Genomic DNA, 15,194 nt, shown 5'->3' on the forward strand with positions numbered 1-15,194 from the left:
GGGGGGGTCCCTGGGCGGCGGGCCCCGGGCCCGCGGGGGAACAGAGTGTCTCGCGGGAGCCCCGTGGGGAAGGTCGGGGTGAGCCGTGGGGGGACCGGGGATGCCCCGGGTGGGCTGCGAAGGCTCCTTGAGGGGGCTCGGGAGGTTCCGCGGAGCGGGGGTCTCGGGGGGCCCTGGGGCTCGTTCCGGCCGCGCTCAGGCGGCCTGCGCCGCTCTCTGCCCCGGCAGGTTCCCGACCGATGGGTTTCTGCTCCTGGCCCTGTTGCTCTACGCGCCCGTGGGGCTCTGCCTGCTCGTCCTGCGCCTTTTCATCGGTGTCCACGTGTTCCTGGTCAGCTGTGCCCTGCCCGACAGCGTCTTGCGCCGGTGCGTGACCCCGGGGGGCCCCGGCTGCTGCCCGGGGCAGGGTGTAGGACGGGAGGGCGGCCCCGGCCCCTCGGGGTCCCGGGCCGGGGGGCTTGGTTGAGGCAGGGGGCTGTGGGAAGCTGTGCTTTCAACACTTGTTGTCCCTAGGAGCCCTAGAGGTGCTTCTTCTGCCAAGCCCAGAGCTGGCGGTCACCTCTGGAGTGCTCAGGAACTGGTCTGGAGCGTGTGGATCAGCTGGGTGTGCTGCTCAGGAGTTCAGTGGGCACTCGATGCCCCGTGTTCCAGTCCTAGCTACAGCCCCCGACAATTCCTGCCCCGGATGTGCCGTTTCCATTTGGTCTCAGTGTTCTTTGTCCAGCCACCAGAATTCCCAGTTCCCCCGTCTGTTGGATGTGTCACCAGCAGCGGCTCTGCTGGCAGGACTCGAGGCAGGCCCTTGTCTCCCTCCCAGGTTCATTGTCCGTGTGATGTGCTCCGTGCTGGGGCTGCTGGTGCGGCAGAACGACCCGCGGCTGCGCGGGGCCGGCGCCAAGGTCTTCATCGCCAACCACGTCACCCCCTTCGACCACAACGTCGTCAGCCTGCTCACCTCCTGCAACACGGTGAGGGCTCCTCCCTGGGGGCAGGGCACGGGGAGTGCTGCCCAGATTTGGTGTCGGTGTGGTCACAGAGTCGTAGGATGTTCAGGGCTGAAAAGATCTTAAAACCCATCCAGTCCCACCCCCTGCCATGGGCAGGGACACCTTCCACTAGACCAGGTTGCTTCAAGCCGTGCCCAACCTGGCCTGGGACACTTCCAGGGATGGGGCAGCCACAGCTTGTCTGGGCAACCTGTGCCAGGGCCTCCCCACCCTCACAGAGAAGAGTTTTTTCCTAATATCCGCTAAATTTCCACTGCTACAGTCGTATCCATTACTCCTTGTCCTGTCACTCCAGTCCCCGATGCAAAGTCCCTCTCTGGCTTCCCTTTAGGCCCTTTCAGATCCTGGAAGGATCTCCAGTTCTGAGTTACTAACCCAGGGTTGCACAAGCCTTGAGGTGTTTTCTGGGGCTCAGTATCTCTCTTGGGTGCTGTGTGAAAAAACAGAACAGAGTGTGGAGGAGCAGGAGTAGTTACAGTGGGTGCTGATTTTGGTGGAAGAGCAGGTAGATCCCAGCAGCTGTTTCCTTCTCTGGCCTTTTGGATGAGGGGATCAGGGACAGGGCTGGTTGTGGGGTTTCCCTCAGCACTGGATGCTGGTTTGGGGGGGCAGCCAGGTGCATGGAGGGTGGTGAGGGAGCTCTGTGTCCATGTTGCTGGGGCTGTTCTGGGCTGTCCCTGCTCTCCTCTAAAACTCCCTGTGTGTGGAGTTCCTGAGTCAGCAGGCTCTGGGTGGATCTCGTGTCCTGCACAGCCATTGATTTGCCCCTGACCTGGAGAGGAGGGACTCCTGGAAGCAGTGTGTGTCCTGCCAAGTGTGTCAGGGACTGCTGTAGAGAACACAGGGAACACTGGCACGGGGGAGTCTGTGTCTCTGGCACGCAGGGTACAGTCTGAACTGAAAGTTTGGAATCTGATTCCTGTGGAGTCAGGGCTGGAGCAGGTCCTGAGGCCTAGCAGTAACATGTTCTCTGCCACCAGTGCTGCTGGCCCCCAGGTGGCCCTCGGCCCCAGAGGGGATTTTGCTGATGAGCAAGAACTTTGTCTTCTTTGTCACTTGGGAAGATGACTGGGAGGGCTGGGCAGGGCAGCTTCCTCCTCACTCCTGTTTTTCCTGCAGCCTGCACTGAATGGTGCCCCAGGGTTCATCTGCTGGTCCAGGGGATTCATGGAGCTGGGAGTGATGGGCAGCAGGGCGGAGCTGGTGGATTCCCTGAAGGAATACTCGTCCCAGCGAGGGAACCCCCCGCTGCTGCTGTTCCCGGAGGAGGCGGCCACCAACGGCCGGGCGGGGCTGCTCCGCTTCAGGTGCAGGGATTCCCACGCTGGGGTGGCTGGGGATGGCTCCAGGGAGCCAGCATTCTTGCAGCGGGGTGGCTTCAAGGTCAATTCCTCCCTTCCAGCTCCTGGCCCTTCTCCATCCTGGACGTTGTGCAGCCCATTGCCCTGCAGGTCCGGAGGCCGTTGGTGGCGGTGGTGAGTTGGGGACGCAGGGATGGGGTGAGGGGTGGGTGCTGTGCCGGGCTCTGGGTGCTACCATTCATCCTGCTCCTGCTCTGGAGCCTGTGGTGTGGCCTGGCCTCGTGTCCTGGCACCCTGGGACCAAGTGCTCAGAACTAATGCTGTTCCCAAGTGCCTTTCCCGGGAACTTGGTCCACTCAGTACTCCCCTAGTTACACTGGCCGGTGTGACAGACATTTGGTGGCCCGGCTGGCTGTCACTGTGCCACTGGTTTCCATGGCCAGTGCTGTGTCCTCTCCCCTTGGTGAGCTCCTTGCTGTGAAAGAGCAGCTCCTGCCCTTGGGACGGGGCCCATGTGCCAGAGGTCATGTGGGCTCTGGAGGCTCGCCCTGGGCACAGCCCCAGGGACGTGGTGCAAGAGCAGCCCCAGACAAGGGGCAAAGTTCACAGTGGCAACAGCAGTGCTGCAGAAGGGATTGCAGGGAAGCTGGTCTCAGGCTTTGCTGAATTTCTCATTTCTTGATGTCAGTTATGGGTCTGCTTGGTTAAAAGACCCTGAACTGTTGTATTTGTCTGACGCTTGAGTTGGTTCTTTGTTCTGTATCTCTCCAGAACAGCAGGGCACAATGGGCAGAGTCAAAGGCACTTCCCAGCGGTCACAGAATGTGGTGCCCACACTAAGGCAGCAGCAGGTGTTTGAGGGTGAGACTCTGCCAGGGATTCATGTTCCCCCCGTGCTGGCTGGGGCTTTGGCAGCACTGAGGTCCCCAGTTGTGAGGCTCAGGTTAGTGAGTGGCAGAATCCAGGTTATAGCTGATCCAGTGACCACGGAGAGCTGCCAGGCACAGCTGTCACTTGTGGGTGAAAGCACAGGAATCCCTGGCAGGGTGAGGAGTCAGCTGGATGTGTGCAGGGATGGGAACTGCGGGAATGCTCGGTGAAGCTTTGGTCACTCCTGCCAGGGCAGGGGGACTGAAACAGAGTTCAGGGAGGCCATAACCATGAGGAGAACCCAGAGAGTAGCACTTATAAGTACTTGACTCAGTCAGCTCCAGAGGAAGGAAGCAGTGAGTCTGTGGAATGGATTGGTGGGTGACTGTGGATATATGGCTGTGGGGGGCTGCTGCACACTGGGGAAGAGGCTTAGGAGTGGAGAATGGCTGTTTTGTTGTGACAACACCCACAGCAGGCTCTGCAGGGCCTGGCTCTGAATGCTGGTACTGCACAGGTTCTGTTCTGGGTTTTCCAGCAGTGAGGACACCGTGTTTTTGAATGACCACTCCAGAGATATGGGAGAGCTCTTCTGTTCTGGACGGTTTATAGGGAATCACTTTTGCTTTTTGGGGTTTGGCTCTTCTGAGAAGTTCTGAGATGTCACAAGTTGTGTGTTTGTCTGTGCATCCCTCCCCTCGTGCATGTCCCAGGGAACAGCATGTCTGTGTGGAGCTGCTGGTTACAGTCACTTCTAGGCTCAGGTTTTATCTCCAGAGGCTGAGCAGGACTTTGTACTTTCTGCACATTGGCTGAGTAAATTCTGGTGGATTTCTGGTGTGATTTTAAATCATCAGAAACTCTGAGGACTGGAGATGTGATACTTCAAATGGTTCAATCAGTGCTCTACAGAAAGCTTTCTTACAGACTTGTGTGATATCTATCAGACACTGGGCTGAGCAAACCACCAAATTTGGAGTGAAGAATTTTCTCCAGCTCTGGTTGCCTGGAATGGTGCAGGAGTGTGTTGTTCTGTGGCACAGGCAGCATAACTGAAATCTGGCTCTGACCATCACTACAGGCATTTGGGTTTGGGGTTCTGAAATGTGTTTACCCAGGAGAGGAGGTTTCTCTGATTCCCCCATGGCTGAGCTTTGTATGCTTTACCCAGTTACAGCTCCTCTTCCCAGTGTGTGGGACAAACCAGGCATGAGCCTGTCTGAGAATCACAGAATGGAATGGGAAAAGACCTCTGAGACCCCCGAGTCCAACCATTCCCCCAGCACTGCCAAGGCCACCACTGACCATGTCCCCAAGTGCCACATCCACATGGCTGTTAAATCCTCACAGGGCTGGGGACTCCACCACTGCCCTGGGCAGCCCTTTCCAGGAGGAATTTTCCCAATATCCAACCTAAACCTCCCCTGACACAGCTTGAAGTTATTTCCTTTGTCCTGTCACTTATTCCCTGGGAGAGCTTACAGGAGTTGGAACATCACCAGCAGCTGTTCCCACCACGATGAGGAAGGATTGTTCATGGTTCTGAGGCAGTGTTAGTAGGTCTTGAGGCATTTTTGGTGCTTTCTAAAGGCACAGTCAAGCAGGGAATGTGGGGTTACTGAGGGAAAGCCTTGCTGCTGTCTTAGTGGAAGGAAAAGGTGACTGCGAGCAGTGAAAACTGGTGATGACTAATGATGAAGCTGCCCTGGGGCTTGCCCTGTGTGTGCTGGGTTTGCTGTTCCCCCTTTCCCAGTCCTCCACCTCTGCCCACACATCCATGACTTGCTGCCTGCTGGCTCCCAGCAGCTCCTGTTCTGTGTGTGGGCTCTCACTGTGCTCTCTTCTCCAGAGCGTGGCCGACTCCTCCTGGATCACGGAGCTGCTCTGGACCTTCTTCGTTCCCTTCACAGTATATCAAGTAAGGTACTATGTCTCTCTTTTCTGTTTGGGGCAGGGTTGGGGTTGGGTGGGGCCCTGATGTATCTGTGGCAGTACGAGATCCCTCGGTCTGTGCTGATGGCACCCTCCCTGGGTGCCCTGGCTCCTGGACCTGCTCCTGGCTCCTGTGCTGTGTTGGGAAAGGAGAGGAGTCTGTCTCTCCAGGCTTTTTGGTCAAGTTTCCGGGTGTATTTGTAAAGCTGCTTTGCAGTGATTTACTCCAGGGGTGATTCCCTCAGGCAGTGCCAGCCTCCGGTGTCTGTCTGTCCCTGCAATTCCTCAGGAGCTGCAGGGGTGGTCCAGGGGGGTGGTGCAGGAGTCGTCCAGACCCCTGCCCTGGGCCCAGGAGAGCCTGGTCTGGCTGAGGAGCTTTGGTGTCATAAGGGTTCCTAGGCAGTGGAAGGGGCTGGGAGTCAAATGCAGAGATTGAGGTATTTCAGCAAAGAAAAGCCTTGTGCTGTAGCTTTCCTTGGCCGTATCTGCCTGGAGTCTGGGTGACCTGTTTTCTACTCCCATATAAATGGCCGTGGCTCCTCACTGGGGCCCTTCTGGGAACTGCAGGAGATCCTTCACATGTTATGTGTGAGAGCTCACAGAGCTCCAGTGAGCCAGTTCTGTCTCCTGAGCTGAGCCATGCCCTGGGGTTGGGAGTGGATGTTGGGGTTTGATGCTCCGGTGGGGAGAGGTGTGGGGTGGGCAGGGGGTGTGGAGTTGGGGGTGTGCCCGGCACAACTGCTCCCAGCAGGTGCTGGCTCCAAGGGCCATTCCATTCCCCGTGGGGCTGGCTCCAAGGGCCGTTCCCCATGGGGCTGGCTCCAAGGGCTGCTCCTGGCGGGGCTGGCTCCATGTGCTGTTGTCCCCATCAGGTGGATGCCGTCTGTCCCCAGGCGAGCGGACGAGCCGAGCGAGGACTTCGCGCTCCGAGTTCAGGAGGTAGGAGAGTGATGTGGGAGAGGGCTGTAGGACTGGTGCAGTTGAGGATGGGCACGGAGGAGAGCAGAGGGCAGGCAGAGTTGCAGAGGGCATTTCTGGATATGTTTGTGTGATGGGAGCTCTAGCCCATATTTATTGCCCCTTACAGGTACTCAATTTTTCCATGGCCTGTTTGCCACCCCCCAGTTAGCCTTTCTGCAGTTATCAGGACTCTCTCCATGTGTACTTCAGGCCTTTCACTCCCCTTTCCTGATGCCACAAATCAAATAAAGAAGTTGTTTCTCCACCCTTCCTGTATGTGCTGGGTACTTCACAGCTCCCGTACCAAAGATCTCGTATCTCCCCGTCAGCCCGTTTTGGCAGGATGATACTGCTACTCCTGCTCCTTCATGTGCTCCCTGCCACACTGAAATGCATCCCTGAGGCCGTGGAGAAATCAATTCCCAGCCCTCTTGCCCTTGCTGTAGCTCCATGCAAGCCTGTGCCCCCGACACGCTCCCCGGCACAGGGGGCCTGCCTGGGCCATGCGTGTTGTGTGTCCTGTATGTGTTGTGTGCATGTGACTCCTCTCTGCATTGCACAGCTCTTGGCCATGGAGCTGGGTGTGGTATCCACACGGATCACCGCCGCCGACAGGACGGAGCACATGAAGAGGCTGCGGCACACGGCACGGCTGCCCTTTGCCCCCGGTGGGTGTCCGGGGAGGGGGGCTGTGCAGTCCTGGGGCTGTCCTGGCTGTGGAACTGCCACCTGGGCTGGCCTGTGTGGGGGCCTCAGTCTGCTCTCAGTGACTCGTGCATGGAGTGGGAGGAAGAGGAGGATGAGGAATGTTGGGGCGCTCCCTGGGAGAGGAGCTGCCGGTGTGCTCTGGTCTGGGGGCTGTACCTGGCAGGGGGGAGGGAGGGGGCCGTGCTCCTGGACGCAGACATGGTGGGTGTGGGCAGGGGGTCCAGCTTTCATGTCACACCAGTTCATACTAAAGCAGGGCTGGTGCAGCTGACAGGCCTTTAGTCACCCTCCTGTGCCCACTTCTTTCTCCTGCAGCCTCGAGTCAGCGCCTGGTAGCCCAGCCCAGGGTGCCCCCCCACCTGCCTGGAGGTGCTCCTGAGGACGTGCAGGTCATGGCCATGGCACAGCAGGTCAAGGAGGTGCTGCCTCACGTGCCCCTGGAGGTCATCAGGACAGACCTGGGTGAGCAGTGCTGGGGTGTCAGCAGGGACACAGGGGCACCTTCTGTGGTGTGTGGGACCTGAAAGCAGAAACCTTGTCCCTGTTGCACTGGAGCACAGTGGCAGCCAGGATGGAGCATCCAGATCTCTAAGGGATCCCTTTGTCCCTGCAGCCCAGACCAACTGTGTGGACACCACGATTGCCAACTTGCTGGAGGGGAGAGTTTCCTTCTTCCCTGAGAGTCAGGAGGCTGGTACTGACCTGCCTACCCTGTCTACCTCCCAGGCTGCAGCTGCTTCTGGCATCCAGGGCTCAGTGGCTGCGCCTTCTGCCAAGGTACTGTGGGCTTGTGCATCTCCCTGATCTGGTGGCTTGTGTTCAGGACTAGCCAGGGGCATGGAGCACTGACCTGATGTGCCAGGGCCTTCCAGAGCCAAGGAGGCTCCTGCTTTGTCTGTCTCCTGATGGCTCCTGTGCTTTCTCTTCCAGACGGCCACAAAGCAGTTTGCAAAGTCCCCCGTGGAGCGTCACCTGTCCTTGCAGGAGCGGAAACGAGCCTTGTACGACTATGCCAGGAGGTGAGAGCCCCCCAGGGCTCCCCTGCCAGGGCCCCCCACCACTCCCCCTGCCCAAACCCCCAAGCCGTGGCCCCAACAGCACCCGAGATGCCCCAGGCTGTGCCAGCCAGGTGGTCCCCAGCCCCTCCTACCCCTGTCCCCAGCCCAGGGCTGAGGGAGGGGGGCAGGTGATTGTCACCTTTCCAAGCGTGCGGCCCTGTGTCATTCCTGGGAAGTGCTCTGTGCTCGTAACTGCTGCCAGGCCTTCGGTTTTGGGGGCTGAGGGGTTGGAGCTGTTTTCCAGAAGCACTGAGGAACAGAGCTGAGCACAACCAGCCTCGCTAGGCTCCTTGATGTGACTCGTGTCTGGCTGACAGGATCCCCTGTGGGACTGGGTTTTTCTGAGGTCACAGTGGTGCCCTGACACCCTCGGTGTGGGCAGGACATTCCTGTTTGGCACCATGGACAGCGCAGTTAACTCTGGTGCGAGGGAACAGGGAGAGGAACCTGTGCAGGATTTTGATGAGGCAAATCCTGGAACAAGTGTCCAGCTCTGGTGACTGGTCGTTGTTTTAGAATGATACAGAAAACTGAGAATGAGTTTGAGGGGAAGTGTGCCTGGGCTTGTTGGGCACTGAATGGCTGGGGCTGTGCTGAGGGAACCATCCTGTCAAGAAACCCTAACTGGGAAAGCTCATCCTGACAGCCAGGCAGGGGATCCCTGCTGGGGAGCAGGGGCTGGTGTGGGTGGTCCCTGCAGCCCCTTGCAGCCTTGCTTGGTCCGTGCTCCGTCGGGCTTGTCCCCAGCAGGGACAGTATCTGCCCTGTGGCTCTCCTGGAGCAGCTGTGGCCACTGTCACCCGTTTCCATGGGCTCCAGGCGAGCTTGGAACGGAACCGGAGCCAAGGTGCAGCCGGGGAGCGCACGGCCCCGGGGCACTGCAGTGTGAGGGTCACCCCCACTGCCCGGCCCTTCGGGTCCCAGTCCCGGTCCCTCGGGGTCGCCGCCTCTTTCCGGCGGCCCCTCCCCGGGCAGGCTCGCGGGGGACATTCGAGCGGTCCCGGGGCGGTGGTGTCTGAGGGCGCTCTCTCCCGCAGGCGGTTCGCCGAGAAGCACGGCGTGGCAAGGGCCGGCGGCAGCCTCTAACGGGCCCGGGCCGGCGGCGGCCCGTGAGCGGAGGCCCTGCCCGCCCCGGCCCGGAGCCGTGACCGGAGCCCGTGACCGGAGCCCGTGACCGGCGGCACCGGCGCGCGCGGGCCCCACGCGGACGGGACGGGCGGGGGCGGGGGCGCCCCCTGGCGGCGACAATAAACGGCGGCAGCGTCCGGCGCGGCTCGGGCTGTGCGGGCACCGGGAGCGGGGGGCGTGGCCGGTGGGGGGCGTGGCCAGTGGGACGGGGGCGGGGCCGGGCCCGGCTCCGTGCGGGTCCGCACGCGCCGCGGCCGCCGCCTGCTCGCGCGCCGCACGTAGGCGCCGCTTAAAGGGGCGACGCGGCGGGGCCGCCGCCCTCGCGGCCGGGCGGGCTGCAGCCCGCGGGCGGAGCCGGTGCCCTTTTAAGAGACGGTCGCCCGGTGCCGGTGGTTTTATTTACATGGGGGCTCGCGGGCGTCACGTGACTGTCAGCGGCGGGGGCTGCGCGCGGAGCGTCCGCGGGGCCATGGCGGGAACCGGCGACGACGGTCCGGGGGGCACCGGGCGTTCGGGGCCATGGGGGACCGGGGCGGGCAGGGGGGCACCGGAGGGTTCGGGACAATGGGGGACCCGGGTGGTCCGGCGGGCACCGGGGGCTTCGGGGCACTGGGGAGTCTGGGGGTCCCAGCGGGACTGCCGTGCACACGTGGGGGTCTGGGCTGCGGTGCTACGGGGCTGGGGGCGGGTCAGGGGGGAGCCCGGGCCGGGGTCCTGTGGGGGCTGACATGCCCCGGGTGTCTCGGAGGGACTGATGAGCACCGCGGGGGCCGGGGCAGGGGCAGGCGGGGGTCCCGAGGGAGGAGGGCGCGCCGAGGAGCAGCCCTGGGGCCCGTGGGATGTCCCGGGTCGGGAACCGCGCTCGGTGCTCCCGCGGTCTCTGGGCAGGGGTGCGGGGTGTGCCGGGGGAGGCGGCGGGATGGGACGGGGTGCGGGGGTGGGCGGGGGGCAGCGCGGGGGCTGACGGCCCCTCCAGGCTCCTGGGTGGAGCTGCGCTATGGCCCAGGCTGCCCCGAGCCGGCACCCTCGCCGTTCTCCTGCCACGCCGACGTGGAGCGGATGCTGCTGGAAGCCCAGCTGGAGACGGAGAGCGGGGACGGGTGAGTTGCAAGGAGGAGCCGGGCCCCGGAGCTCCGCCGGGCCAGGCTGGGCTCGGTGACCGAGGGGGTCTTTTTGCAGGACCCTGCTCGTGCTGGACGCTCCAGCCTGGGATGACAGCGGAGCTGGGCAGGCGAGCGAGCAGTCAGAGGAGAGCGAGGTCCTGCCTGCACACAGCCAGCCCCCACCGGGCTGCCCCCACCCCCGGCAGGTAAGGGAGCTGTCCCCTACCCCACCCTGCTGCGCTCCTGGGCCCTGCTCTGACCTGCCCCGTGTCTCCTTGCAGTGGGATATGCTGGAGGAAACCAAGCGGAGACAGCGACTCCTGCCAGCGTCCCTGGGCTGGGCCTGCACCCGCTGCCCCCGGTACCTGTCTCCAAAGTAAGTCTTGTGTCCCCCACCAGCATGTCCTGCTGTCCCCATGCCCCCATTAACCCTGCACTTTTCCCAGGGAATTTGCCTTTGTGTGCTCCCCCCAGCCTGTGCTGTGGAGCCTGCAGGGAGGTGCAGTGGGGAGGAAGAAGAGACTTTTCAGTTCAGAGCTGCTGCTGCTCTTCATCCCCTCGCTGCTGCTCAGCCACCTCCTGACCCTGGGGCTGGGGTGAGTGTCGGGGGGAGTCTCACCCTTGGGCTGGGGTGGTTGGGGGTCCCACCCGCGCTGCCGGGGGACCGGTCCCGGGAGCACAGGCAGGCTGGGCCTACAGTGGGTGTCTGTGCAGTCGGGGGCTTCCTGGGTGCTGCTGGCTGCTCCGATCCAGGGGAATGTCCCCACAGGAAGCTTGGGGAGGGGGAAATGCTCCTTGATTTGGGCTGCTCATCCTTGAGTGCTGTCCTGCACCACTTCTCCCAGCAGCTGTGGTGCACTGCTGCCATCTCCCCTTGCTCCTGCCTTGCTGGGGCCCAGCAGGCTGTGCCCATGCTCATGCCTCACAGTTGCTCTCTCCAATCCAGGATCTACATTGGGAAGCACCTGGCAGCCACCTCGGCCAACCCCCTGTGAGGAGCAGGGCCGGTGCTGCCCCGCTGGGTGTGCAGGGGGAGCCTGGCCCCTCACAGCCCCACCGCTCCCAGGCTCCGTGTCTGGCACAAGGTGCCACCTCCCCCTGTACCTCCTGTAGCCCCCCCCTGGGAGCTGATCCCCCTCTCCCACGTAGACAGGAACCTGCTGACAGCAGCACCCGGCCGCAGGCAGCCCCTGCCCTCCCCAGCCCCTGGTTACGGGTCCCCTGTAACGCAGACTGTAAATATGACTGAGCCCCTGTGAATAAAGAGCCCTGTTCCAGCTTGGGGGCCCAGCAGTGAGTCCTGTCCCTGTGCCTGGTTGGTGCAGCTCAGCTCAGGGAGCGACTGTCAGGCTCCCAGGGGGCCCTCCTTGCTGCAGGAGGGTGAGTCCCTGCACTTCAGGGTGCTGGGGTGGTGCTGACTGGGGATGGCCCCGGGTGAGCAGGGGCATTGCTGGGGCTCACGGGTGCCCAGCTCCACACAGGTGCCAGCTGAGGTGTTTGCCCTTTATTAGCTGTGGCTCTGGGCTGGTGTGGCAGGGGCTGAGCGCAGCTGGTCGGGGCAGCGGCACCTGCCTGGTGCAGGTGCCAGGTGTGGCCACGAGAGGTGGGACTGCACAGCACGAGGTTGCCTGGGCTCACATGCACACCCAGCTGGCTCCTGTGCAGTCACAGCGCCTGGGCCAGGAGCGTGTCCCAGTGCTGCGGGGTGGGGTGGACAGATGAGGGACAGGAGCTGCCTCTGGAGTGGAGAGCGGGAGGGGAGGGAATTGCTCAGAAATGCTGCTGGGAAGGCGGCTGGTTCCCTGCCTGTGGTGCAGTGCAGGGAGGAGGGAGGGCACAGTGGCCGGATGGTTGGGGTGCTGCTTGGGTGGGACTCAGCACAGCTCTGGTGGCAGAGTTCTGAGATGGGCTGGAGCAGAACTGCTGGGCCTGAGCAGGATGGTGAGGGCTGGTAAGAACACGGGGGCAGGGAAGCGTCTGGAGGCGGGTGGGTCCCCGCCCCAGGGGGCACCTGGAGGGCAATAGCCAGAGCTGGCAGGAGACAGGGTGGCAGTGCCCGGTGCCAGCCTGGGTGTTGGGCTGCACAGGATGCTCTGGGTGTCAATGCTGCAAGATGGTCCAGCAGGTGAGGGTCAAGCAGGGCCCTGGGGTCTAGCAGCCAGCTGGGCAAGGGGACGTCATGGGCAGGGGTGGCACCAGGTCAGAGCTGTGACATTCGCTTGGACTTGGGCAGTGGCAGCGGCGGGGACTTGAGGGCTCTGTTCCTGTCTGCTGTTGGGGACGTGGAGGCCTACGAGCAGAGAGAGATGTTATGGGGGTGGGGAATGGGGGCTGGGGCCAGCCAGTACCTTCCCTCCAGTACCTTCCCTCCGGCTGGGGTGTTGCTCTGCTCCAGGAACGTCTCATACACCGCGGGGCTGATCTTGCGGGGCAGCGGTGGGACCTTGCTGGCACTTTTCACGCGGCCACCGAAGCCAGTGGGAGACAGGGACAGGCCTGTGCAGGCAGGGGAGGTGGGCTGGGGGGCTTGGCCATCCCAGGGGACCCATGGGGCCCATCAGTGTGCCCGGGGCTGTCAGTTCCCAGGGCTGTCAGGGCCAGTGCTCCTGCCTGCAGGAGTGTGGGGGCCTGGGCAGCATGGCCAGGGGTGCCCTGGGATGTGAGCCCAGCCAGGAGTGGGGGGAGTGCTCTCGGCACCAAGACCCAGCAGCACGAGATCTGGGATCGACGGCTGCCCCGTGGGGAGCGTTTGGTGGGAGATGTGCCTGTGCTCCCACCACCTGTGGGAGATGTGCCTGTGCTCCCGCTCTGTGCCACGGTTGGGGCAGGGGCAGGGGGTGAGGATGCCTCTGCTGGGGTGCAGAGCTGGGGGTGCTGGGGGGGCACAGCCCTGCTCGTGGGGCTGTTGGGGCTTGGGAAGGTGCCCCCCGAGCCGTGCTGGGGCGGGGAGTACCTGCAGCACTGGGCTGAGCTCCAGCAGGGGCTCGGCTCAGCGGGGGCTGTTTGTTGTCGGAGCTGCCCAGGCTGCTCTCGCTCATGCTGTGGGACAGTCTCCACTTCTCCTCCTGGGGCACAGAGGGGAGGCTCAGCACCTCGAGGGGCCAGGCTGGATGGCAGTCCTGCATCTCCAACCTTGGGCCCCTCCAGGCCCTGCTCCTGCCCTCTCTGCAGCAGGGGCTGCCACCAGCCCCATGAGGGGTCCTGTTCGGGCTGCAGTCTGGTGCAGCCGGCTGGGTCAGGGGGTCTGCGTGCAACAGGACACCCAGGGGAGTGCGGGCTGGGGGGGCCCAGGGAGACACCAGCATCACCTTGGGCTCCGGCAGCTCCGAGAGGGACTGGCGCACGTCCTGCCGCCGGGACCTGAAGAGGGAGCTGGAGCGGTTCTCCCGGTGCTCGTTCCTGCGGTCCTCACTCTCGGAGGTGCGGGGAGCAGGCTTTGGGATCGAAGGTGTCTCTGTGCTGTGGAGCGACTGGGGCGGGTGAGGAGCAAGGGGTGGCAGGGGAAGGGGGAGCAGGGGTTTGCCATGGGCTGGCCAGAGCACTGCCGGGAGCAGCCGCCCTCAGCCAGGCACCGGCACTGCCTGCAGCAGAGCTCGGTGGGGGATGTTCCCAGAGGACAGACGTGCGTGGCTCAGGTGATAGTGGTGTCCAGGTGAGCCTGGGGGCTGCACGTGGGGTGTCTCTCCTCCGTGCCCCCACTGTGGTGGCATGGCACGATGGACCCCTGAGATGTGCTTGACACAAAGGGAAGGCAAGAGGGCAGAGGACTGGGGAGGTGGGAGAGAAGCCCCTGGGGCAGAGCAGAGTGAAAGGCTCAGCAGGGAGGGGTGAGGGCAGAGAGAGCGGGTGGCCAGCACTCCCCCCCACAGCACTTGCCTGGCTCCAGCTTGGCTCAGCCAGTCACAGTCGGGTCCCCAGGCCATGGACCGGGGTCGTCCGCTCCGCTGCTCCTCAAAGAAGACCTGAGAGCACAGGGAGCCTGAGACACAGCCAGGAGGGACGAGAGGGCAGAGCCTCACGATCCTTCCTTGGGCTCAGCCAGGGCCAGCAGTGCCCTCTGACCAGTCCTGCTCCTGTGCCAGTGCCAGCCACCCCATGGCAGTGCTGTGCCTCTCCTGGGGCAGGCAGGGACCCTGAGGTCCCCCTTGCACAGTGCCCCTCACCCTGTTCCTGCCCCAGCTGCAGCCCCATCCAGGTGCTCCCTGCTGTCCCACACCTTGGTTTATCCAATGTCATGCCCGTGTCCCCCAGCAGTGCCCACCCTGTGCCTGCTGCCCTGGCACTCACCATCTCCCGCACCCCGTACTGGCTCTCCACCTTGGCCCGCAGCTGCTCGAAGCACTGCTCCATGCGCTCGTGGAAGGGCCGCAGGTCCTCTGTCACCTTCTGCCCGTGGATCCGGATCCCCTCTGCCAGCAGCGGGGTCTGTGGGACAACGAGGACAGGCCCCTCTGGGCTCGTGGGGCTCCCTGGGACGAGGACACCCCGGGGCAGGTCTCCCTGCCTGTACCTGCCAGGCGATCAGGTCCTTCAGCTTCTCGATGTTCCCTGCATCCCTGGGGTGCTTTTTCAGGTAGGACTCCTGGAAAAAGGCCTGCAAGGACCCCCTTCAGTCCCACTGCCCAGTGCCTGTGGCCACCAGCCCCGGGCGTGCCCAGCCAGCCCCGGCACAGCCCCTGTGTGTACTCACAGCCCCTGTGTGTGCTCACTGCCCCTGTGTGTACTCACAGCCCTGTGTGTACTCACTGCCTCGTACTTGGCGAAGCCACCCATGACAGCAGGGTCCACGATGCCGTTGAGCAGCATGGAGAGCGGGTTGATGGGCAGGCTGGGGTCGTTCTGGTGCCGGTTGATCTCGCTCATGATTTTCTCATTGGTTTTCGTCATTGTCTCAATGGCGTTTTCCAGGGGGGAGATGATGGTCTGTGTGCAGGGAGGGGAGCTCAGTGCCCGCTGGCCCAGCCACCTGCCCCCCCCAGTTAGGGCTGGCAGGGTGGGCTCTCCCTGGCCCCACAGGAGGGACCCCAAGGGCTGCACATCTCACTCTATGAAGCTCCTCAGACCCTTGGCACTGGGTGCTTGGGGCTGAGCCGAGAATTCACAGGGCCGCACTGGCCATGCTGGTCC

At 63.1% G+C, this 15,194-nt stretch overlaps 3 protein-coding genes across 8 annotated transcripts in view; 2 read left to right on the forward strand and 1 right to left on the reverse strand.

Annotated features, from left to right (window-relative positions):
- Nucleotides 1-7: 7 nt before the first annotated feature.
- On the forward strand, nucleotides 8-9,101 carry AUP1 (AUP1, lipid droplet regulating VLDL assembly factor; the record flags this gene model as incomplete). Its single annotated transcript, XM_027704904.1, has 12 exons — nucleotides 8-78; nucleotides 229-366; nucleotides 818-968; nucleotides 2,127-2,314; nucleotides 2,410-2,482; nucleotides 5,028-5,101; nucleotides 5,983-6,049; nucleotides 6,633-6,738; nucleotides 7,094-7,240; nucleotides 7,392-7,555; nucleotides 7,709-7,797; nucleotides 8,874-9,101. Coding segments are annotated over 12 exons (1,317 nt in total), but the record flags the coding sequence as incomplete, so codon positions are not given.
- A 142-nt stretch (nucleotides 9,102-9,243) lies between these two features.
- On the forward strand, nucleotides 9,244-11,364 carry LOC113978171 (BCL2/adenovirus E1B 19 kDa protein-interacting protein 3-like). Of its 5 annotated transcripts, XM_027704898.1 has the most exons (6): nucleotides 9,244-9,455; nucleotides 9,941-10,064; nucleotides 10,144-10,273; nucleotides 10,349-10,443; nucleotides 10,514-10,663; nucleotides 11,014-11,364. In XM_027704898.1, the coding sequence occupies exons 1-6, from the start codon at nucleotides 9,368-9,370 to the stop codon at nucleotides 11,060-11,062; spliced, it is 636 nt and encodes a 211-aa protein (XP_027560699.1). In that variant the 5' UTR covers nucleotides 9,244-9,367; the 3' UTR covers nucleotides 11,063-11,364. The 5 variants fall into 5 exon arrangements, with proteins under 5 accessions (XP_027560699.1, XP_027560698.1, XP_027560696.1 ...); XM_027704897.1 differs by having other exon boundaries at nucleotides 10,144-10,443; XM_027704895.1 differs by lacking the exon at nucleotides 9,244-9,455 and having other exon boundaries at nucleotides 9,514-10,064.
- Nucleotides 11,365-11,572: 208 nt separating this feature from the next.
- Nucleotides 11,573-15,194, reverse strand: part of LOC113978173 (dedicator of cytokinesis protein 2-like) — a 49,105-nt gene continuing 45,483 nt past the window's right edge. Inside the window, exons 46-53 of one of the 2 annotated variants that reach the window (XM_027704902.1) lie at nucleotides 14,814-14,990; nucleotides 14,578-14,649; nucleotides 14,355-14,492; nucleotides 13,944-14,029; nucleotides 13,376-13,526; nucleotides 13,021-13,132; nucleotides 12,430-12,563; nucleotides 11,573-12,357 (exon numbers count right to left, since the gene is read on the reverse strand). In XM_027704902.1, the coding sequence (XP_027560703.1) occupies nucleotides 12,268-12,357; nucleotides 12,430-12,563; nucleotides 13,021-13,132; nucleotides 13,376-13,526; nucleotides 13,944-14,029; nucleotides 14,355-14,492; nucleotides 14,578-14,649; nucleotides 14,814-14,990 (960 nt within the window). In that variant the 3' untranslated portion in view covers nucleotides 11,573-12,267. Of the gene's footprint in view, nucleotides 12,358-12,429; nucleotides 12,564-13,020; nucleotides 13,133-13,375; nucleotides 13,527-13,943; nucleotides 14,030-14,354; nucleotides 14,493-14,577; nucleotides 14,662-14,813; nucleotides 14,991-15,194 lie in introns of both variants that reach the window. The other variant, XM_027704901.1, reaches the window with a different exon arrangement.

This window comes from Neopelma chrysocephalum, unplaced genomic scaffold, assembly GCF_003984885.1.
Source record: "Neopelma chrysocephalum unplaced genomic scaffold, ASM398488v2 Primary Assembly neopelma1_296, whole genome shotgun sequence".
NCBI classification, from domain to species: domain Eukaryota; kingdom Metazoa; phylum Chordata; class Aves; order Passeriformes; family Pipridae; genus Neopelma; species Neopelma chrysocephalum.

Bases quoted from the DNA above. Each gene is read 5' to 3' on its own strand.
- LOC113978171 (XM_027704894.1), top strand. From the start codon at position 9,529: ATGGGGGACCCGGGTGGTCCGGCGGGCACCGGGGGCTTCGGGGCACTG. The intron at 10,065-10,143 runs GTGAGTTGCAAG...GTCTTTTTGCAG, and splicing joins GAGACGGAGAGCGGGGACGG to GACCCTGCTCGTGCTGGACG. The intron at 10,444-10,513 runs GTAAGTCTTGTG...CACTTTTCCCAG, and splicing joins CCCCGGTACCTGTCTCCAAA to GGAATTTGCCTTTGTGTGCT.